Genomic DNA, 22961 nt, shown 5'->3' with positions numbered 1-22961 from the left:
CGATGATGACGACGACGGAACAGACACTGTGGGGTCTACTTACGCCAGCGGCGATGCCCTGCCAAGCAGAAGAAAGCCCAGCAGTGAGTGTGTGTCCATCAGGGGATGGCAGAGGGGCGGCGCACACGCAAGGGAGCAGGGTTAGGGTCAAAAATGAGTTACGGGAGTGGGGCGGATAAAGGAGGAAGAGAAAGAGACAAAAAGAAAACTGTCAGTGAGGAAAGAATCGTGGGCATTAACAGCAGAAACGGAGCACCTTATGGCACAGAGGGCTAGCTCTTACCCACCGGTACCATGGTAGCATCAGCCCGGCAGGACCAAGTTAGAAGGAAGGGGAAAGCATGTTGCTTCCCAGGCACACAAGGGAAGGGAAAGGGAGGGAGGGGAGGGGAGAGGAGGAAGGTAGGGGAGGTATTCTGAGAAGCCTGGATTAGATCAATGGTGCATCACGTTAAAATAAATCATGGGTGCCCTAGTGGTAAAACCAAATGAGAGCAGTCTTTTTCCCAAGGTGCAGAAAATATAAACTTAGCGAAGAGCAGTTCTTCCATTATTTTCCACTGAACTTCCCTTTGGTGACATTTGCGACGTTACCGCTTTTAAGAGCACAGCAAGGACACACATGGCAAACAAATGTTAACAGGAAATCCCTGTTAACTTTTTGGCTTAGTCGAGCAGCCTTGTTTTCCTGGGTACATATGAGCTAATGGTTGTGTTTTTAAAACTTGCGTGGTCATAGTTTCTGCTTTGAATGGTGGGATTAAATAAATCAGCACTGTCCAGAGTTGTGCAAAAGAGCGATAGCTCTGAGCCTGGCTGGTTTCAGACTCATGGCTCCAGGGCAAGGAACCTCTGCCCCCTGGTGGTGGCCCAAAGGAAGCACTGTGTCCCTTTGGGGGGTCCCCAAACCCCCACACAACACTCCATCCCTTTGGCCCCTGGAGCCTGCCCTTATAATGTGTATGTACGTCATGGCCGCAAGGGCTGGATTCTGCCAAGGTCAAACACTATAGGAGTTATCTGGAACTTTTAAACCACTTTACCCCTCTGACAACATCTGTTTTTCCTAGCTTCAGAAAAAAAGTACAACCATCGTTTTAAGATTTCTTGCCTTGAGGTCTGTGAGTTCGAGCCCCACGTCGGGCCCTGTGCTGACAGCTCAGAGCCTGGAGCCTGCTTCAGATTCTGTGTCTCCCTCTCTCTCTCTGCCCCTCTCCTGCTCGTACTCTGTCTCTCTCATTCTCAAAAATAAATAAATGTTTATTTTTTTTAATTAAAAATTTTAATTAAAAAAGATTTAAAATTTTTAATTAAAAAAAGATTTAAAATTTTTAATTAAAAAAAGAAAAGATTTCTTGCCTTGAGTTGGTTGAGATCCTGACTTGGGGATAAGATGTTGCCCAAAGAGATAATCAGTCAATTCTGAAAGTCAACAGCAATGATATTCTCAAATAGAAAACAGTGTGCATGTGTGTGTGTGTGAGAGAGAGACAGACAGACAGACAGACAGGGAGCAGATAGAGAGAGAGAAAGAAACAGAGACAGAGAGGAAGGCAGAGATAAAGAGATAGAGAGAGACACACACAGAAAAAGATACAGGGAGAGAGAGACACTAAAAGAGACAGAAAGAAAGAGACTTTCTTATTAATGTTTGCACTATTAGCAGTTTTTTCCACAAATGATTTTCAGCCAACTCTTTCCCTATTCAACACTCAAGTTCCTCAACCATTGCTAACAGGCAAATTCCAGGAAACAAGGATGTCCTAAATCCCATTGCCCTGAGACTGGGCTTCCCTGGAACAAACGGGAGGGCCTGGGTGCTTCCCAGGCTCTGCAGTGGGGCTGACTGCCAACAGCACCTTGGATGGTTGGTCCAGAGGCCCCTTCCCAAACAAGAAACCTGGTCACATGTTTGCATTGCTCTCATCATTGGAAGAACGCAGCAACTTCCCCCAAAGAATGGCTTAGTTTGTGAGAAGACTGGTTTATCCAGAATGTGGCCCGGGATTCCAGAAGTCTCTTTCTAAGCTGACCCCCTTGTGGAGCCTGGGAAAATGCAGAGGCTTTGAAAAGCACTCGGAGCAACCACCATATTCTTCAATCCTCCACCCTTCTAAAGCTGACTGTGAGACTGATTCTGAAGAGAGAACACCGTGTTCTGGAAGGGCCCTGGCAAAGGCTGGCTCCCTTCGAACAGCTGTGCCCTGAGAGGCCCAAGGCGAGGGAGGAAAGCTGGTCCCGATGCCTAAAGTCTCTGATGGCGCCCGGCAGCCTGGTACCTTGGCCTCCACTAGTGAGGAGGCCCAGCCAGTGGTGTAGGCGGTGAACGATGAGCAACTGTGGAGGAGGGGAGGTGCTTACCCACTGAAGTCACTGCCCTGGGCCTGGGCCTGTCCAGCAATGGCGTCCATGATGGCATCCTGGGAGTACATGCTGATGGGTGTGTTGTACTGCGCATGGATGATGGTGGCCTTGCCGCCCAGCCCCTTCACCTCGATGGGCTTGTGGGTGGACAGGGCAGAGTCCTTCAAGGCACTGGGGTTGAACCGTTCCTGGTAGTCGGCGCTGGGGGAGGGCAGCAGGGGGAGCAGAGGAAGAAGAGGAAGGGAGGTGGAAGGAGAAAAGGGCAACAGGTGGTGTTACACAGGAGGTCAAGGTGAGGGCTGGTGGTGGAGAGACCTCCCAAGACCTGATCCCAGGTAAGTTACCCAAGCCCCCTGAACTGCAGACAGCTGGGTCTGGTAGGGAAAATCTTCAGGACCCTCCCCAAAGCCCTTTGCAGAAGGTTTTCCTTGCCCATTTTGGCTTTCCCAGTTCCTGGGAGTTCTCAGCTCAACCTGAGCCACTTCTCAGGGTCAGCAGGGGGCGCCAGGCATTGAAAGCTCTCTCACCACAATAGCAAGGAAGCAGAGACAAAAGGGGTTGGGGGTAGGCGACAGGAGCTGGGCCACGCGTGAAAGACAGCGGCAGCCCAAGCAGGGTCCAGAATGCCCCAAAGGTGAAAAGCAGCCCCACTGGGCACCCATGGGGATTCTGAGTAAGGTTCCTCCACGAAGGGGCTCGTCCTGCTGGCTACCCTCTCGGTTGCCCAGGGCTCTGCTCCTCCAGATGCTTCAGTGCAAGTGCTTCTTCCTTGGAACAGGACTCAGGCTGTTCAGTCCCCCTCTAGTCCAACTAGCTGTGTGGCCGCCAGTCTCTGCCAATCGAGGCTTTTCCCTCCAACAGATGAATGCACTCCTGGGGCAAAGAAGGTCAGGCGCAGCCCTTCTGCGAGTCCCGTCAGGACAGAACTGTCTTCAGGTTCACGTGGAACCCAGCATCAGCTCGGCACACGCTCCACCCCCCGCACCCCGCCCCCCTGAGCCGGCCTGCTGGTCTTAAGCAGCTGCAGCAGGAAATGGGGAACGGAAAGGGCACATCAGACAGAGCCCTAGCACCCCTCCCCGAGGCCTCCACTCCACACTTGTAGCTCCACACACATGCAGGCTCGCTCAGGGACGCGAATGCACCCCCACTCACACATGCACACGCATGTACCCATGCTGACACAGGCACACGCTGTCCAGGCTAACTGACACGCGGACGCATGCGAGGACAGGCACACAAGCGCACGCGCATGCTTTCCTTTGATACTAACTTGGCTGGAGAGTTGGCTACCACCTGGGGGGGAGAGAAAGAGCAAAGAAGACAGGGCTATCAGCATGACGTCCCGCCAGGGGCTCTGAGCACAGGGACCATCCTCAGACCGGCCTTCGTGGGGACCGTGCCAGCCCTGACTGGCATTGGGTGAGGAGAGTGCCAAGGAGAGGTGGCAGAGCTCAGAGTCAGGGTCATGGCCTGTGAGTCTGGGTCAGAGGTGCTGATGGCAGTGTTTCCCCCTCAGTAGGTTCACAGCACCTGGAGCTCCGCCAGGGATAAGAGTTTTCTAGTCCATCTTCGTGGATGCTTGCGTAGCATGTATGTGACTCCGCCACATACAGCCCGGCTGGAGAGCCCAAGAGAGGAAGATGGAGAGGGAGACAGGACCAGCTGTGACTGCTCCAGGCAGAGTCAAGGCCGGACATGGCTCCCAGCCAGACAGCAGCTCTGGACTTGCCCTTGATTAATGGGGACCAGCTCTGGGAGTTCTGTTCCCTGAGCAGGACTGGCAGTACGGCGGGGTTATCCACACCCCCCTGCCCCAGGATGTACTCTCCCTCCCAGAGGAGGGGCAGGCAGTCCTGGTCCCTAAAGGCCCTGTGCAAGGTCACCGAGGCAGGATGGAGGAACGCGAAGGCTCAGGAGAAGTACGGGTCCAAGGCTAATTGCAGGTAGGGCCCCAGCCAAGGCAGCTTGGACACAAGATGAACCCCACCCTCACTTTTGTCTAGAGCGAGCCTCCTGGAGCATCATCTCCTTGGGGCAGGCATTGCCTGCATTAGGTTTCCTTAAATGCAAATTCCTTGCAGGGCCGACCCTGACAGCACCAATGGCCCTGTCAGAAGAGAGGAAAGAGTGCAGAGAGGGGTGTACCTGCCCCCAAACACTGCCGCCATCCCAGATCTGACCACTCCGGGCTCTGGCTGCCAGAACCTGGGCCCCAACTTGCCTGACCCCAGTCATTCCTTGGCCACCACTGAGGGGAACCAGGCCAAAGCCAGAGGGCCTCTAGCCCCAGGCCCTACACTGTCTCAGAACTGATAAAATTCCCTCTGTCCTCTAGCTTCAAACAGCGGCGAGAGCAGCTATATTAGGAAAGGTCTTCTATCCCTTCTCCATTTCTGGCCAGTGCCGACAGCTGCAGGGTCAGCTCTTGCCCTGGCCAGCCCAGTGCCCCCTACAGAGGGCAGTGTTGGCCTGGAGGCACAGGGTGAGGGCGGGGGGCGGGGGGCAGCACATGTCAATTAGTCTGGGTGTGCTGCCTCTGCCCTTCCGTGTCTCGGCAACTGGTAGCCGGCACCTTCTTTGGCATTGACTCCCGCCCCCTGCTTCACTTCCTCCTGAAGATTTGGGGGCTGAGAGGCCTGCAGCAGACAGCTCAGAGAGGAGCCAGCACCCAGGTCTTGGGGAGAATAAATCAAAGATGTAAGACCTGCCCAGGGGCCCTTGCATTTAGTGACTTGCGGGATACTGCCCTTCAGGGCCAGCTCACAGAGGATGAGAAGGCGGCCGGGGTGGGTGGGGTGGTGCTGCAGGGATGCTCCAGCCCAGCCTTTGTTCTCTCCACTCCTCCCAAGAGGATTCAAGCTGCCAAGAAATCACATCACAAGCTGCCCAGAGAGGAGGGGAAGGAGCTTCCTTTTGGAGCCAGGCAGGACAGAGTTCAAATCCTGACCCTGCATCTTCTTAGCACTGTGACTCTGCACTGTTCCCCACCCACCTCAGCCTCAGTGTCCTCATTCACAAAATCGAGATGGTGGTGCCCACCGTATGGGCGAGCTGTGTGAATTAAACAGAACCCTGAGTGTAAAGCCCTCAGCATGGGTTTGGGGTACAACGGATGGATGTGAGGATTAGCATTTGCCAACCCTGTCACTTTCGAGCACTCAGACACTCAGCAAAGGTGGTGGCCTCAGCCCATCAGAGGCTGGCTTGGCTAGCCCAGGTCAGAGGCTCCACCCTTCCAGCCAGCACTGCCCAGAGACCACGGCATCAGCCTCTACTGTGGATGAAACGCTGCACTCCTTCCCCTAGTCTGTCTACCTTGGAGAAACTATTGACCTGCTGTTCAAGTAACAATTTAACCCTTGTCAGGTTCTGCACCAACAGGAAAGCACCACTGGAGCCATGGGAAGCAGGGGTGGGACTGGCCTTTGACTTTCCTGGGCAGGTAGTTAGGTCCCTACCACCAGGAGTCATGCTGACCTGGGTACCAGCCCCATCTGCCACTCATGAGCTGTGTGTGACCTTGAGCAGATTACCCACTCTGACCTTCTATTTTCCAGCTATAAAATGGGGAGGGGTGCCTGGGTGGCTCAGTCGGTTAAGCGTCTGACTTTGGCTCAGGTCATGATCTCACGGTTCGTGAGTTTGAGCCCCGCGTAGGGCTCTGTGCTGACAGCTCAGAGCCTGGAGCCCGTTTCAGATTCTGTGTCTCGCTCTCTCTCTGCCCCTCCCTTGCTCATGCTCTGTCTCTCTCTGTCTCAAAAATAAATAAAACATTAAAAAAAATTTTAAATGGGGAAAGTGATACCCAACTCTGAATTTGCTGAGAGAGTGTGTTACATAAAGCACAAGACTGCCTTAGGGCTCCAAGTCCAGACTGAGGGCTCAGTAAGGGGAGACATTACGGTCACTGACAGTGGGCCTCATGGAGGTCTCACTCTGTCAGAGGCTGACTACCCTGCCAGGAGCCAATCCTAGAGAGGACCAGAGAAAGCTACCAGAAGGACACCATTTCTACTCTGCCATTCCTTGAGTTTTCTGGCAGAAGCCCCTTGCTGGAAAAAGCCCAGGGGTTTATGGCTTTGCCAGTTTGGTCCAAGGAAGCCTGGATCCAGGTGCCCGGCCTGTGAAACATCCAAGGCCAGCTTCACTCAGGATCCCAGGAAGAGCTGAAGGGTATGGAGAAACTGGGAATCGAAGGGGAGCAGTGAACTGGTGGGGCACAGGTACCTTCTGTAGCAAGAGCAGTGGGAGGGCGTGGGCGTGGGTCAGACTGACTCGGGTTCTAATTCTGACTCACGAGGGCAACAGCTGCGTGACTTCAGGTAGCACACAGCAAGTGTTCCAGAACAGAGCTCAGTGCTGCGCATGTGGGGTCTCTTTCCATCCTCCCAGTAACCCTGAGACATGGACAGGCTCATGTCCCTGTACAGAGGAGGAGCCCTGAACCCCTAAGCACTCGGCCCTATCGCCTTGCCTCAGCCCGCTCTGCCTCTAGAGCAGAAGACAATTATACCGAACGCACGGGCAAAGTTAGAACGAGATATAACAAGCATGAAGGGCTTAGAAGCTAGGACGTGCTCAGCTTGGGGGCTCCCTCCCCGCAGCCTCTCCGTGATGCCCACCCCGACTGTAGGTTCTTTTAGCTCCTACACTTGCAGAGTCCATCCGCTAGAGCTCAGGGGGTGGAGATTAGGCTACTATTCTCCTGCACAGCCCCTTTCTCCTCCCGGTCCTGCTTCCTTGCCTTGTTCTATCGAGGGTCAGTCCTACAAGCCCGACACTCATTCCATCACTGAATCTTCTGCACCCAGCTCAAGTGCTCCCTTCTCCAGGCAGCCTGCCCAGACCACTCCCAGCCTTAAGAAACTTGCCTTCCCACCTCTCTAGTTCTTCCCTGCTCCTGCCTCAGGGCTCCTAGAGGCCACCAGCCTGAGGCTTGCTCCAGAGTTCCTAGAGGGAGCAGGCTTCATCCCATCCTGGGAAACGGGCTGGTGTGAACGTTTTGAGAGTCAGTGTCTCACATTCAGGCTTTGCTCAGCCACTTAGAAGCTGGACAGCTGGACTTCGACTTAACCTTCTCTGAGCCTCAGTTCCCCCCTCTGCAGGAGCCAACACGTCACGCCAGGCTGTGTAAAGCAATGACACATCCAGCTCATGGCAAATATACCAACAGCATCATTACTTGTATCGCTCTCAGCTTGTGCCGCCTCATGAGCGGATTGAGGCCAGCTCCTCGCTCTGACCGCCCGGCCAGGCCTCTGTGAGCACTGAGGACCCCGGTGGCCCCAGACCACCAGCGGAGAGCTGCGCACCCGTTACCTACCCTCCTGGGAGTCCAGCACCTGAGGCCTTCCCTCGGAGGCTCATCTGATACATCTGAGCCATCTCCCTCAGGGTCTCTGCCGAGTACAGGCCAATGGGGTTGTTATACTGCCTTGGCTGGCTCGAGCCCTGTGGGACTTTCGGGCTGAGTGAGTCCAGGGCTCCCTCCAGGCTGGCCTTGGCCCGTGGGCTGCCCCATGGAGGGCCGGGGTCAGAGGCCTCTGTGTGTGAGGAGAAGACGGAGGTCTGGGAGAAGGAGGAGCTAAAGGTCTGCCTGAGCTCCGGGGTGCCTGGGGTGCCCGGGCTGGCCCTCGCCTCAGGGTTGGGGCTGAGCACCGCCAGGCTGCCGTTCGTGTCCCGAGCAGGGTCCTGGCACAGGGCAGCGCCATGCAGGGGAGAGAGAAGAGAGCAGTTAGAGGCCACACGTGTCCCAGTGCGTCTGCATGGACCTGAAACAGAGGTGTTAGTGCGAGCACCCAGCAGCCTACCACCCCGCAGCCTGCAGCCCACTGCACAGAGCTCAAGAGGGGCCTCCCAGACTCCTGAAAGGGAAGCGTTTGGCCAAGGGGAGGGAGGCGAGGGAGGGAGGGAGGCATACAGTCCCTGGCCCTGAGGCTAACTCCCACTTGGACAAAGCGCAAGCCACACACAGAAGGCCAGGCCAAGCCAGCCTGCTTACAGGGCTGGAGGAAAGGGGGGGGTGGGTCTCTGCTGGTTGGGGGCAACTCCCTCCATCCTCTGTCTGCTCCCTATTCCCCTGAGTGGAAGAACCTGGTGGTGCTTCCTGGCCTCCTGGTGGCAGTGGGCACAGCCTGACCTGCTCCATTGACCCCATGTTGAGATGCCCCCACATGGCCAGTGAGAGGGCCCCCAGGGCTGGCGGTGGACAGGCAGGGTGGAGGTGCAGGAGGGTATCCAGGGGCTGACATTTGGTTCCCACAGGCCACCTCTGCCACTTTTCCCAAGCAGCCCTCTGCTCACTTCCCCAATCTGTCACCCACCCCAGACTCTGGGTTAGCCTCTTCCTGTCCCCTGCCCCAACCCTGCCTATCGCCCATTCTGCCCCACTGGACAGACAGGGGTCAGTCTGAGGTCATTCAGGGATGGGTGGGGAGTGGGTCCCTGCAGGACGGGTGAGGTGGGCCTCTCGTGCTCTGGGCCAAGTCGCTTGGGCCCAAGGGGTTTATCTGCTTACAGGGAGCTGGGAAGGGGTGGCAGGCACGGTGGTGAGGTGTGCCCACCTTGTACCCGCTGTTTGGCTACCACTAGCACTTCTGAGTGGGCTAATGGGGCGTGTAGTCAGGAGGGCAAGTGGAAACCAGAAACAGAGATCCTATGTCAGAGGAGAAGCTCTGAGGGGCAGCAGGTCCCTTCAAGCCTGGGGTGGCTGACTCAGACTGGGGCCTCTAGCATCATGCCCCAGTCATCCCCCCTCCCAGCACCCTCAGGAAAATGAGGGTCCGAGCCTCCCGGACACTTGTCCCCACCTAGTTCCCTCTCCTGCGAACACCACTTCCTAAGCTGGTTTCCCACTGGCCCAGCCACGAGATCCGGGGTGTTGGCTAGCCCCCCCACACTCGGTAGCTTGGTATTTCATGGGGGCTCGGATGCCTCTCCCTGGAGGCCTGCCCCACCTCCCTCAGGGTCAGCCATGGCAGGGGCAGGGGTAGGGCAGGGCTGATCCCACCACCTTGCCCCTGTGGGGCAAGGGTCAGGCAGGCAGATCAGGGGCTCCACCACGGGACCACAGCGGAGAGTGGAGCCTGCCACCGCCAGTCAGCACCTACCTTCTGGTGGGGGATCACCGGCAGAGGGGACTGGACCGGGGGTGCTGTTGTGGAGATGGGGACGGGGCGCTTCGACCTGGAAAAACCAGAAAGGGCACCAAGTGAAGACAATTGCTGCTAGGACCAGAACCAGGAGCTCCTGCCAGGGCAGAGTTGGTGACAGGAGAGGTCAGAGAGCCTGAGGACACGCCATGAACCGGGCGACCCCAGAAAGGTACTGGGCCTGACCGGGTTGGAGAAATCATGGCCCTTAAGCACTTTGCACCCATGAGCCTCTATTAGGTCCTTGGGAGGCCGTCTGGGGTGAAGAGAAGGCAGGGAAGACCTTGACTTTCAGGCCTGACTGCCCAAATGCTGGCAGCAGTGTGACCACCCCCACCGCACCTTCAAACCTCATCTGTGAAGTGAGGCACAGATGTGGCAGGTGTTTGATGGTGGCTCGGGCCTGTCCTTCTGGCCCAGAGGCTGTCCTTACTTTCCTGTGCAGTCCTGTAGCACAGGCTGGGCCCATGTGACTGCTGTCAGACAGCCCCTCTCTCAAGCCCCTGATACCCACACCCCAGGCTCCACCCCCTGCTCTGGAGAGCTCCCACCTACTTCTGCAGCGTGAGACTCAGGTTGTAGCTGGCAGACTTGATCTTGTTCTGGGCTTCCAGGTGGGTCATGGTGTCTGTGTTGATGCCGTCAATGGCCACCACGAGGTCACCCTGGCTGAGCTGGGACTGGGCGGCCTTGCTGCCTGGTGTGATCTGAGAGAATTGACAGATGGGGGATGAACATACGAAGGGTGGGCCTGAGGATGGGCCAGTCCTCGGGGAAGAGTCGCCTGGGATCATGCAGTAGAGGCCCGCCATTTCCTCTTTCACTCACTGCGACCAGTACCCACTGCTCACCAAGCCTGATTCCTCTTCCTGGCACATGGCTACCTCATTTCCTAGTGCTCTGTGTCTGAATGCAACCATGATACTAGCTCGGGCTAGGGGAATGTGGGTGGAAGCAACGTATGCCACTTCTAGGCCTGCCCCTAGCAACCATGCTTGCCATCCTGCACTCTCTCTGCTTGTCAATTGATTGGATGCAGAGGACCCAGAAGAGGACAGCTGAGCCACCAACAGAGGGACCTGAATCCTAGAGTCACTGCTGGGAGGAGAGATCGTTAAGAAGTACTGCATCAGATGTTGCATGAGTGAGAAATAAGCTTCTGCTATTCTAAGCCATTGAGATTTGGGGGCTGTTTGTTACACCAGTTAGCCTACTATAACATCTGTATCCTCAAAACCCATGGAGCACTTTGCAGGCTCCAGGAGAGAGGGTATATGTAAGAGCTAAGATTGAGCATCACCACAGAGACTCTGCCAGGCGAGTAGGCAAGACAAATGCACCCTCACAAAAGCATCCCAGGACAAGTGCCTAGTGCTCCCGTGGCAGGAAGGCAGAGAGCTGGGAAAGCCATCAGCTCAGCCTGGGGAAGCAAGATCAGTTGGGACATGGGGCAGGGTCCAGTGCTCTGTGGTTGGCTTCACACTTCCAGAAAGGTGGGGGGTGGGGAGTGCAGGTATAGGGCCCACATTCCAAATCCTGCACACTCATGACATCACAGGATGTTAGAGTCTGGGGGACCCTACCCCACATGGCATAACCATACAGAATGCAATAGCTGCGACACACCAAGAATACCCAATCTGATGTCAGGAAGGCCACACTCCCCGTGTGGGACATCCTGTGGGATGTCACGATGGCTCAGACTATACTCCCAAAGACATCGTGCACGAAGCCAAATTCTGCCTGCCTGGCCCTCAGTACTAGCACGCTGAATTTGGTCATGGTCTCCCCTGCAGTGATGTCACTGGAAATGCAAATTCTGGAGGGCCTAGGTGTATAACTTGATGGCTGGCCCCTAGGGACATTACATGGAATGTGATCAAGCTCCACTTCTAAAGCTGTCTCATAGAATATCATGGAGACTGGCTTTACCCCCAACCACCCTCCCTCCATGACACCACATGAAATACCATGCAAGCCCTACCCTCTACTGATAACACAAAGAATGACTTTATGACTTGATCCCCATGACATCATGTGGAGGCCCCCCCAGTGACATCATGTGGAATGCCATAAAGGTCTCGCCCCCAGTGACATCATAGGAAAGAGGAGCCTCTGGGAGCCACCCCCCACCAAGTTGTAACTAGAGGATATCCCTTGGCTTTTCTTCCACAACATGCCCACCAGCCAGCTTTCTTTCCTGGCTTCTCTGGGCACACCCCAGTTACTTCCGTGTCTATACTCCAGGGACAAGGCTGGCTTCTAATGCTGGCAGAAGCCACTTTCTGGCCCCGGCCTGGGGGACCATCCTAGAAGGAGTCCAGAAAGGACCTAGGGAAAGTCCCACACCCTGGGTGCCAGGTCTGGGTGGGCCTCTGGCCAGGCCCCGGGCTCCCAGAGATGGAGGGAAGCCTCCTACCAGGCCCTTCACAAGGAACTTTTATCCAAACCAGGGCCACCTGCAGTCACCAGTCTCCAGCCCATTCCCAAGTGGGCTCTACAGGGCAGGCCAGGAAGTGTGTGTGCTAACCTAGTGATAGCAGGGAGAGCAGGTGAGCCCCCACTGTGGACCCGCTCTTTCAGCCCCAGGGATTGTACTACTTTCTTAAACACTGACCACCCTATGCCCAGAGTAGCCTCCCCTCACCCCCAAATCTGCCGAGACGAGGCAAGGATAGTAGAGAAACAACCCATAGACTGCCAGGAAGCCACGTTGTCTGGTTTGCAAAGTCCAGCCTGCCTTCCTGGCTCCCACTGGGGTATCTTGGAACCACTTGGGCTTTCTCAAAATACATATCCCATATCCCGAAATTCATGGCTGCAGGGAGCCTCTACTGATGACAGGAATACATTGGTTCCTGTCAACAGACAGGAACAAAACAACAGAGCAAAAGAAAACATTTTCTAGGCTAAGAGGGGACTCCTGAGAGCAAGCTGAGTTGCCCATCTAGGCCCATCTGCAGAAAATCACCTTTATGGACACCTTCGGGCTTCACGTTCAGGTCAATGCTATTCCAGACACTTTTTTTTATAGACATCTGAAGAGTTCTACAGTGAGCACCCACGTAGCCACCACTGAGGTTCCACCTTAGCATTTGTTCAAGTTGCTGTGTCACATGTCAGTCCCCCTGACCATCCATCAGTCCATCTTAGCTGGGAAGCATTTCAGAGAAAATAGCAGTTACCAGTGTGTCTCCATTCAGGGTGAATTGTGCAATGCCTCTGTTGTCCTAGTGGACTGCCCACAGGGATCCCCCACAGCAGGACACCTCCACACCAGGGCTCCCCTACAGTAGAACACCCCACACCAGAGCTCCCCTACAGCAAGACACGCCCACACCAGGGCTCCCCCAGATGCTTCTCACCATCTACAGAGAAGGGGGCCATTACTCTGCAGCAAGGAGCTTCCAGGTCGGGCCACTACAGACCCCGAGACAGAAGGGCAGGCCCCATGCCTGCAGAGATGATGCCTGCCAGGGAGGACCGGAGCTGTGTCCAAAAGCTCATGGAAGCCAGTGTGAGCAAGGACACCAGAATGACATCCAAGAGCTGCTGGGGCCAGATCGGCCAGGACAAGCCGTAGGACTATCTGGAATGCCCTCCCTTCGGAGTTGCCCTCAGGACATCTGTCACCCTCGGGCGTGGGGTAACACCATACCTTCCTACCGCCATCCTCTTGCCTGGTCCTGCCTGACTCCCCCTTGTCCTCAGGTATAGACTGAGGTGATTCTTGTTCCCTGGGAAATATTCAGTCTCCCCAGAGCCTGGTCAGTAGCCAAACTTCCTGAGGGGAGCGCCGAGCTGGCTCCTGTCTGCCCTGGCGCCTCTCTTCCTGCACCTGTGTCTGCTCATCAGGGCTCAGCTGGCCTGGCTTTTGGCTGCCCTGAGCAGGGCCCATGACCCCTGGGGCTTATGGGGTGGAGGGTGCTGTAATTCTCTGCTAGGTGGGCGATCTTCTGGCTCTGCCTGGGTCTCCTGAGAGGAGGCAGGGACCCTAAGGAAGTCACCCCTGCTCTGCCCAAGGACCATCAGATCCCCACGCCCTTCTCAGGAGCAGCTTGCCCTGGAAAAGGGTGGGGCCACCCTGGGACCCTGGCCTGGAGCCCAGGGCTCATGAAGCCTGCAGTCCAGGCACGGTGTGCCCCATGTAGCTCTTGTCTGACTCTGCCCCTCTCTCTTCAATCCTTGTCCTACAAAGGACCCAAAGCCACTACATCCTCGGAGGATTTTTTTTTTCTTTGAAGTCTTTCTATCCTCTTTTGAGGATTTGAAAAACTCTTCATAACCACTGTTTCGTCCCCATTCCACTTTTTCAGTCATCCCCAATCACCAGCTACCTCTCAAGTAAGGGGCCAGCTGTGGGCCGAGCTCCAGGAGCACCGGCCTGTCTCAAAAGCTCCTTAGAACAGGCTTTAGGTGGTTGGGGGCCAAAATTGCCCCCAGGCTCACCTCACGGGAGCCCTTCCTCTTTGTTGGGCTGTGGTTTAGGGCACCTGACAGGGGACACAGGGCTAGCTGGTGCCAGGGAGCAACTGTGGCCTCTGCAACTGTGGGTGCCTTGAGGAGAGGCAGTAAAGCAGAGAGCACAGACTGGTCTGAGCCAGACCTCAGGGTACGGAGCAGCCTCCACGCCCTCTGTGTAAAGACGGAAATAATGCCTTTCGCCCAGGATTTCTGTGAGGATTACATTTTTAAATAGGTTATTCTGTAGGGGCAGCTGGGTGGCTCAGTTGGTTAGGTATCCAATTTCGGCTTAGGTCATGATCTCACAGCTCATGAGTTCGAGCCCCGCGTTGGGCTCTGTGCTGACAGCTCAGAGCCTGGTGCCTGCTTCAGATTCTGTGTCTCCCTCTCTCTCTGCCCCTCCCCCCTGCTCATGTTCTGACTCTGTCTCAAAAATAAATAAACATTAAAAAAAAATTAAGCAGGTTATCCTGTAAGGAGGTGCAGAGCTAAGAAAGTTTCAGGGAAGCTCCCAATGGAGGGGGTACAGGGGCTGGCCCCTAACCCCTATCCCCCAAGGGTGCCAGAGGGGTAGAGGCTGGGAAGTTGCCTCCTTGGTCCCCACAGGGAAATAAGATCTGGGGCTGGCAGAGAGTGGCGTGTAAGGGGCCAGCCCCAACTGACCAGTCCTGAGCCAGCCTGCTGTCCCTAGAGGGGCCTGAGCATCAGCTGGAAGAGTGGAAGTTCTGTACATAGTCCCAGGGAAGCAAAGCGCTGGCCAGGGCTCAGGCACATACGTGTAAGGTTTTTATTTCCCTAGCTCCCTGGCAGCAGAGGGGTAGCTGGGCTCTGCAGAAGTGCTCAGCCATCACTCTTAGTGCTCAAAACCAGACAGGCGCCTGCCTTCTTTCCCTCTAGATACGTACGCTTGCCCCCCAACCAGCCCCTGCCAGTGTAGGTGTGGCAGGGGCTGGAGGGGAGGGCAAGGGTATGTAGTAGATGCTGTGTACTGTGCAACTTCCAGCATCTCCTCCCAACCAACCCAGGCTGACCACCCCAGGAGATTTCCCATGGAGCTCGAAGTGCATTTAACATTATGTGATCAAATTACTGTCACGCCATGCTCTGCTCCCTTCCCATCTGGCCTCCCCTGGGGCATCGCTCCATCCTTCATCCTCTAGCTGGAAGCTTCTGTCTCCCCATGACCCCGCTCCCCAACTACACCCTGGCTGATAGACAAGCCAGAGTCTTGTCTATGCTCAAAAAGCCTCTCCTTGCCCAGAGATTTGTAGGGCAGCGAAAATATTTTCTATGATACTACATGGTGGATCCCTGTCATTATACCTTGGTCCAAACCCATAGAATGCACAACACTAAGAGTGAACCCAGATGTAGACTATGGACTCCGGGTGATAATGATGTGCCAATATAGGTTTATCGTGTGTAACAAATGTGTCACACAGATGGGGGATATTGATAACAGGGGAGGCTATGCATGTGTGGGGCTGGGGGTATGTGGGAATACGCTGTACCTTCCACTCAATTTTGCTGTGAACCTAAAACTACTCTTAAAAAAGTAAGTCTTGGGGCACCTGGGTGGCTCAGTCAATTAAGCGTCTGACTTCACCTCAGGTCACAATCTCATGGTTTGTGAGTTCGAGCCCCGCATCAGGCTCTGTGCTGACAGTGCAGAGCCTGGAGCCTGGAGACTGCTTCGGATTCTGTGTCTCCCTCACTCTCTCCCCCTACCCCGCTGGTACTCTGTCTCTCTCTCTCTCAAAAATAATAAATAAACATTAAAAAAAATTAATTCTTTTGGGGCACCTGGGTGGCTCAGTTGGTTATGCATGTGACTCTTGGTTTCAGCTCAGGTCATGATCTCACAGTTCATGAGTTTGAGCCCCACGTCTGGCTCTATGCTGTCAGCATGGAGCCTCCTTGGGATTCTCTTTCTCTCTCCCTCCCTCTCTGCCCCCCACCCCACTTGCATGCTCTCTCTAAATACATACATACATACATACATACATACATATTTTTTAAAGATTAAGTCTTTTAGGGTGCCTGGGTGGCTCAGTCAGTTAAGTGGCCGACTTTGGCTCAGGTCATGATTTCACAGTTCATGGGTTCAAGCCCCGCATAGGGCTCTGTGCTGACAGCTCAGAGCCTGGAATCTGCTTCGGATTCTGTGTCTCCCTCTCTCTCTGCCCCACCCCCGCTTGCTTTCTGTCTCTTTTTCTCAAAAATAAACATTAAAATTTTTTTAAAAATTTAGGGGCACCTGGGTGGCTCAGTCAGTTAAGCATCCGACTTCGGCCCAGGTCGTGATTTTGTGGTTATGAATTCGAGCCCCACATCGGGCTCTGTGCTGACAGCTCAGAGCCTGGAACCTGCTTCGGATTCTGTGTCTTCCTGTCTCTCTGCCCCTGCCCTGCTTGCGTTCTCTCTGTCTCTCAAAAAAAAAAAAAAAAAAAAAAAAAATTAAAAAGAAGTTAAGTCTTTAAAAAACGGATCTCCCTGCCTTAGTTGCTCCAACCAGCTCCTGTCATGTCTCTCCTTTCCTTCACCTTCAGGCTTCTCCAAGAATGACCAGCAGGTCCTGCCTCTATCTCCCATCCCTCTCACACCCAGCCATCTAGCATCAGCCCCCACCACTCCACACATGCAAGTGACCTCCCTGTACCCCAAACCAGGAGTCACTGGTCCCCTCTCTTGCGGATCACACCCTTCCCTGCAGGACCTTCTGAGTCTCTCTCTTCTTCTCCTCTTTTCCCACAGTTCTCTCCTGGATGTCCTAGGTGTCACTCTCAGTGGGCCCCAGACAACACTGGGGCATGGTAAAGTCCACTTCATGCCTCTTAGGATGGTCCCAGCATAGAGGTGTTTCCTGGCTCCAAAGAGGTGGAGAAGCTGTGTTTGGGAATGTGAGGGCCTCCGGTGAGGGGGCCTTTGCAATCATGGACAGTCTCTGGATGATGGGGGACCGTGCAGAGAGGGACGGAGACTCAGGGAACTGGGGACACATCTCCCAGGTGGGAGGGCTGCCCCAGAGGGACCTAGTAGGCATTACTCAGGAAGCCCGGCCTTCCTCACACTTGCTGCTGTCCTACAGTGGCTTAAGCCTGAGGAGCCCCGGGGGCTGCCCATGAAGTTGCCCTTGTCCTAGGTCCTGGCCCAAGGCTTTGGAGGGTCTGCTCCTCAGGGCCCAGCCAGCTTCATGCCACTCCCTTCAGGGCCCTCACAGAGTCAGACATCTCTGAGTACCTGGGAGGGAAGCAGGGCCTGGGCACCTCCAAGAATGCATTCCCCAGCCATGGGCCTCTGTCCGGTTATCTTCCCTATTCCTTCATCTGGGAAGGCCCCGGCCAGCCTCCCAGCAGCCCTCCGGAGGCTTGCCTGACCTTCAGGGTGGCTATAAACAGCACAGCCTGTCAGCACTGCTAGGCGCTGCCCAAGAAACAGCAACTACGGCCTCGAAATTCCAGGAATTGCCGACACAGTTGCCCCAGAATAGTCTCGGCCTGTCCCCCTCCCCCTCCCAGGGGACCCTCCGTCCTCTGCGTCCCCACTGTAGCTAGGAGATCTGACAAATACTGGAACCAAAAACAGCAAAGAGACAAAGGCTTCTGGGCTGGTGCCCCACGAGCCTGCTAGGCCGAGCGAATAAGGCTGTAAGAGATAGAGGCATTGGTGCAGAGAGACGGGCACCCTTCCCCCCTCCCCCCACCGGGGTCCAGGCTCAGCCCCACGGTTCCCCCATCCTCACCACCACCTCAGTGGAAGAACAGGTGCACAGAATTTTATAACTGTGAGCAGCAGAGCCAGACAAAAACACACACTTCTTCAGTAGAGTCAAGGGCTGCACTACGCACCAAGGACAAGGCCCCAGACCACAGCCCCTGCCTCTGCCCCAGCTCTTGGACCCGAATGGGCTGGGCCTTTGGAGCTGCTCCTTAGCGGCTCCTCCCACCCCTCCCCCACTTCCTGGAGAATTGGCTGAGGCTGGATGGAGGGGGGGGGGGAGAGGGGAGCTCATGTTGCAGGCCTAGCCGCACCTGTCCAGGATAAATAAAGGCATTTCCCCTCCACCCTCCCATTCTCCCTCCTGAACCCACTTCTCTGTGGATCCTCAGAAGGGAGACTGGGCGAGGGAGGGGGGCTGGTGGGGACTGGAGGTACCACCCAGCGTGAGGGTGGCAGCCTTCTTCCAGGAGGAGCAGCCTGTGTCTACAGCTGACAGGGGACAGGCCCCATTCAGTACTTTGTTACTAATCCCCAGCCAAAGGGATGAGCGGCAGGCCAAGGAGTTAGGGGTTCCTAAGGTCACAAGAGCTCCTGAGCAAATCGAGCCTCGGTTTGCCCCGCTCTGAAGTGAGACGGTAATCGCAGCCCCGCCTGCCCAACCACCTCTCTCAGGACTGCAGTCCAGGTGCCCAGGGCTGTTGGCCCTGCTGAGAATGAGCGAGCCCTGCCTTTGCTGCCCCCATCCCTACCCCGCTGCAATACGCCACCACTGCCCTGTTGCAAAGGCTCAGGCCAGGACACTGGAGCATCCGCTGGCCCTGCATCCCACTGGGGAAGAAGTTCCTGGTCCAGAAGGGCCTTAAAAGCCCCAGCAGGAAATACCACAGCCTGGTGGGAGTGTCTTGGGCCCTACCTGGCCAGTAGCACTGAGCCTGGGATGCCCAAGCCCAGGATATCAGTGGCCCACCCGAGAAATTTGTGAAGAGGTTCTAAGCCCTGGGGAGGATCCAGCATCCATCCCAGCCTGTTCCCAGCCTTGATGACTTGGGGCATGGCTCTGAAGGAGGCTGAGAGGCCATTGTACCTATCCCCCGATGCCCTGCATGAGCCGCGGGTTCTATTTTTAAAGGTCCCCCTAGTCATTGGCTCCATGACATCCCAATACACCCTTTCCTTGCAGTGAGGACATTCTTCCTGCTGTCTAGCTTAAGGCCTCTGTGCTGCAATATAAGCCCTGGGCTGGCTGAGGCCAGGTGGTGCATAGATCCTGGGTGAGGTCATTGACTATCCTGGGTGCCACTGCGACAGGAGGCTAATTTCCACCCGCAGGGATGGGGCAGGGAGCACCAGCATGAGGCCTGGAGGACTGTAGGGCTGGGGGAGATGTGGGTTCAGTCTGAGGCATGGGAGGCCTGTGGATCCATGACAGTGAGGGTAGACGGCCCCTCCTTGGACATACAGGAAACCTGTAACCACCTGAGAGCAGTGCAGGGTCCAGCGGGGGAGGGGCAGTGTCCACTAGGACTCAAATGCCCATGTATCACCACATCATCAGGCAGGGTGTGCAAGGCTCTGGGTGTCCTTTTGGTACTGCACCCTGCGGTTTCTGGGACAGTGGGTCTGAAGGGGTGGAGACTCAAGTCAGATGAACAAGATCTCTGGCAGGATGAAGAACATGGCCATTTCCTGGGACTAGAGCTGGGCCAGTGCCCCCCGCTGGAGGAGTGTGGCTTTTGTAGCTATTATGAAGTTCCTATGTCACCACTGAATGGGGCTTCTCCTTCTTCAGATCCCCCCCAAATACCCACACCAAGTTCCACAAGCAGGATCGCTCCTCCATGGGGGCACTGGCTCCCTGTCCCCTCTGCCAAGCACTGACTGCCCACCTCAGTGCCTCCCTGCCCGCGCCCACCCTCCACCCCCAGAACCACAGCAGAGCTCTGCTGCCCTGAGAAGACACTGCCTCCCTGTCCCCTGGTGGGCAGCAGTCCCAGCTCCCTAGCCCATCCATCACCCTCCAGTGACAGCCTGGAACCTCAGCCTGCCCCCTCGTGCCCACACCAGCAGCACAGGAGCTCAGCCTCAGCGCTACCCCATCAGGCAGGGCTTGCCTTTGCCCTCCCACATCTCACAGTCCACCCTGAGCCTCAGGGCCTTCAGACTCGCTGGAGAGAGGGTCTGAGACTCGCAGCTCAGCCAGACTCACGGGAGAGTCCTTTGACAAGTGTTGCCTGAATGCTTACTGTGTTCTAGACACTGGTACAGGTGCTGGGAACACAGCAGTGGTTAAAACAAAGACAGATTCTCCCAAGCAGATCTAGCTTATCGCCTCTCTGGACTTGAGTGTTCCTGGATAGGCAGTAGAGCTACTCAGACAATCTCCAGTGATCTGTGACATCCCCAGCAAGTTGTTCCCTGACCACAGACACTCCAGAACATGTGGACCATTTGCCCAGGTGAGCATGAGGAATAAAATGTCAAACAGGTAGGCAGAGCCGCTGTGGCTGAATGGGTAGGGGCCCGGCCAGGTGAGGGAGGAAACCAGTAGGAGATCCCCAGCAGGCCCAGGAAAGGGGGTAGAGATGAGGCTGCTACCTGGGGCCTGGGATGAAGGGGGTACTGGAGCCCAGTTACCAGCCTAGCCTAGCCCTGAGCCCCAATGGCAGGGCAGCTGAAGTCACCAGTCTGTCCACCTATCTATGTGCTGGACTGTCACCTGCCCTCTCCATGCTAGGAGTGCTCTCTCCCCAAAGCAGCTGCCCCCTTCCGTGGAGATGGTCCAGGCTGGAGAGCACCTTGAGCCCACCCTCCCCAGGGAAGGGCTTAGGAAGGCACTATACTCTGTTCACCAGCCTGCCTACCCAGCGAACTTGGCCTTTCCTTCTTGGCTCAAAACACCCACCACTTGCCCATGTTTCACACTCACAACAGGTTGGCGAGCTCAGGTAGACAACAGCTATGGCCAAAACCAAGGGCCTGTGGCCGGCAGTATCCAGTTGGAGCCAGTCCCAGCCCCAAGTCTGCGGATGGGACATGCTCTGCTCTCTGAGAGCCTCAGGGAGGACAGCAGAGGGATGCGCACACCCTCCTCAGAGTGTGCCCCGCCCCTGTGGGTGCCAGGCTGTGTGGGCAGTGCACACTCACCCGGGAGATAGTGAGCGGCATGTTGAAGTCCTTGCCCCCCTGGAGACGGAAGCCCCAGGGCCCAGGCCCGGTCAGGGTCACGCTGTAAGACATGCTGGTGCTGACAGCGGCAGCCTCTGTGAACAAGAGAAGAGAAGAATGAGAGGGCCCTCACGCACCCACCTCCCCAGCCTATACCTGGGTCCCTACCCCCGACCCCCAGCCTTGCCTGCTCCGTCCCTTGCTGCCTGGCCAGGCTGTGTGGAGCTCCTGAGAGGCTCCTAAGAATAGCTGGGAACGAATGCCATCGACACTGATATCTGCCCTCTGCTGCGCCCATAAATGGACTGTAACCCTACACTCTGCCCGCCCGCAGCCTCCCACCGTGACTCACACGGCTAATATTGCCCCTGGGGAGGGGTGTCCAGCACCCAGCACCCCCCAAGGGGCAGGATGGGGGACTGGCCAGGTTAGTGATAATGCTCTCTCCTCCTTGCTCCCTCTGCCCTTTAGAGAGCCCAGATGTGTGTTCTCTCGGCCCAGCTCAACCCACCCGTTTGCCCAGAAGACTGGGGCTTTGCAATTTGTGTCTTTCTGCCCTGTGCTCCCTGGTGAGGACTCTGAGGTTGAAGCTTACCCAGTAGAAAACCTGGGACCAAGCTGAGCCTCCAGCTGGTCTGGACAGAGCTTCTGTTCAGGAGACTGGCAATTGGTCCAGGGTTGTCCAGCCGTAAAAATGATCAAATAATAACTGTGTCTATGGTCATGGCTGAGCTCAGCTCCAGGTCCCTCATGCCATTATCCCCTCAGATTCTGAGAGGCTGCCACCTTGGCCTGCAGGAACCAGGGTTCAGAGAGGTTAAGTGCCTTCTCCAAGGTCACACAGGGAGTGGACCCAGGCCATGCTGGAGCATCTGAATGGTGCTCATTTCTATTGGGCTTGTGCCAGATAATGGGTTCCTCGTGGCCGCAGGAACCTCCCGATTCCCAGGCCAGGCATGGGGGCAAAGGGCACAGGGTCTTGGCACAGGGTCTGAAAGCAGGTCTGAGGCAGGCCCACACCCTCCAGACCCTCTAGGGGCCTAGAGGTTATTCCTGGCTCTCCTGTCTCATTTGTGCTCTGGAAAACTTGACAGCAGCATGGAAAGCTCCAGCTGCCAATGTCGCACGCCAGGCCCCCATGCCCTTTGCACTGGAATGGCAGTGGGTAGGGAGGAGGGGAGGAGATGCCATTTGCTCAGCTGCTGGGATGTGGGGCCAGAAGGCATAAGGAGGGGGAAGTGCGTGCGGTGTGTGTCTAGCTTGTAACCCAGAGACAGTGTGTTCTGGGTGGGGACCTGGGGGCCTAGGCCCCTTGGGACTCCAGCCAGTGTGTTCTTTGGGCCAAGATACCTCCAGAAGCCCTTCCTCAGAAGACACTTCAGGCCCTGTGTGGTCTGGAGATAGATCAAGGCCCAAACTGGCTCTGATTGGAGAAACTGAGGCTCAGGGAAGGTGAAGGTGACAGGGCTGGCAGTTCTTTGGCCCTCTGGGAAGGCTCTAGCCTTGGCTAGGCCCTGAAGACTCAGAGTGGGCCTGGGGTGTGACATATTCCCAGTTGCCATCACCCCACCTCATGGCCTGTCACATACAACATGCATGGTAGCATCCCCACATCACAGGGACATTTGGTAACTTGCCCAAGTTCACAAGAATATCAAGTGGAAGACGCCAAAGAAGGACCTGTATTCTTTCCCCCATTACACCACCTCTTCTGCTGGGTATCAGACAGCCCAGGCTGCCCCCCTGCCCAGGCCTGGCCTGGGAAGCCAGGAAGTCCAGGAAGCTCGTGGCCAGCACCCCACCCTCCCCATACCATCCCCTACCTCACTCCCAGGCCCCCTCCCATCCATCCCCACCTCCAGGTTTACCCCCTTTCCTAGGAGGGGTCTGTCCTGCCAAGCTGGAAAGGACCCAGCAGCGAGGTACGACCTTTGTGGGGAAAGAAAGAAGCCCACCCTGTAGGGGGAGGGGAAGCCCCGGGCTAGGCAGTACCTGGAGCTGCAGGCTCTTTCTCTGGACTCTGGCACCCACACTGCCTGATGCTGCCTCTGGGGAAAGGGAGGGGTGATGGGAAGGATGCTCTTAAAGGGGAAG

At 56.1% G+C, this 22961-nt stretch overlaps 1 protein-coding gene across 9 annotated transcripts in view; it reads right to left on the bottom strand.

Moving 5' to 3' along the window:
- The window catches only part of LDB3 (LIM domain binding 3), a 64295-nt gene extending 42641 nt beyond the window's left edge, over window positions 1-21654 (bottom strand). For 2 of the 9 annotated variants that reach the window (XM_043596772.1, XM_043596776.1), the window contains exons 1-7: window positions 21055-21182; window positions 20847-20962; window positions 10074-10225; window positions 9477-9552; window positions 3638-3660; window positions 2362-2565; window positions 44-58 (exon numbers count right to left, since the gene is read on the bottom strand). In XM_043596772.1, the coding sequence (XP_043452707.1) occupies window positions 44-58; window positions 2362-2565; window positions 3638-3660; window positions 9477-9552; window positions 10074-10225; window positions 20847-20939 (563 nt within the window). In that variant the 5' untranslated portion in view covers window positions 20940-20962; window positions 21055-21182. Of the gene's footprint in view, window positions 1-43; window positions 59-2361; window positions 2566-3637; window positions 3661-7690; window positions 8059-9476; window positions 9553-10073; window positions 10226-20846; window positions 20963-21054; window positions 21183-21462 lie in introns of those variants that run through there. The other 7 variants (XM_043596773.1, XM_043596777.1, XM_043596770.1 and 4 more) reach the window with 5 other exon arrangements.
- Between the last annotated feature and the right edge of the window lie 1307 nt (window positions 21655-22961).

The sequence above is a fragment of the Prionailurus bengalensis genome, chromosome D2 (genome assembly GCF_016509475.1).
Source record: "Prionailurus bengalensis isolate Pbe53 chromosome D2, Fcat_Pben_1.1_paternal_pri, whole genome shotgun sequence".
Classification (NCBI taxonomy): Eukaryota; Metazoa; Chordata; class Mammalia; order Carnivora; family Felidae; genus Prionailurus; species Prionailurus bengalensis.
This window is presented reverse-complemented; position numbering and strand designations above follow the sequence as displayed.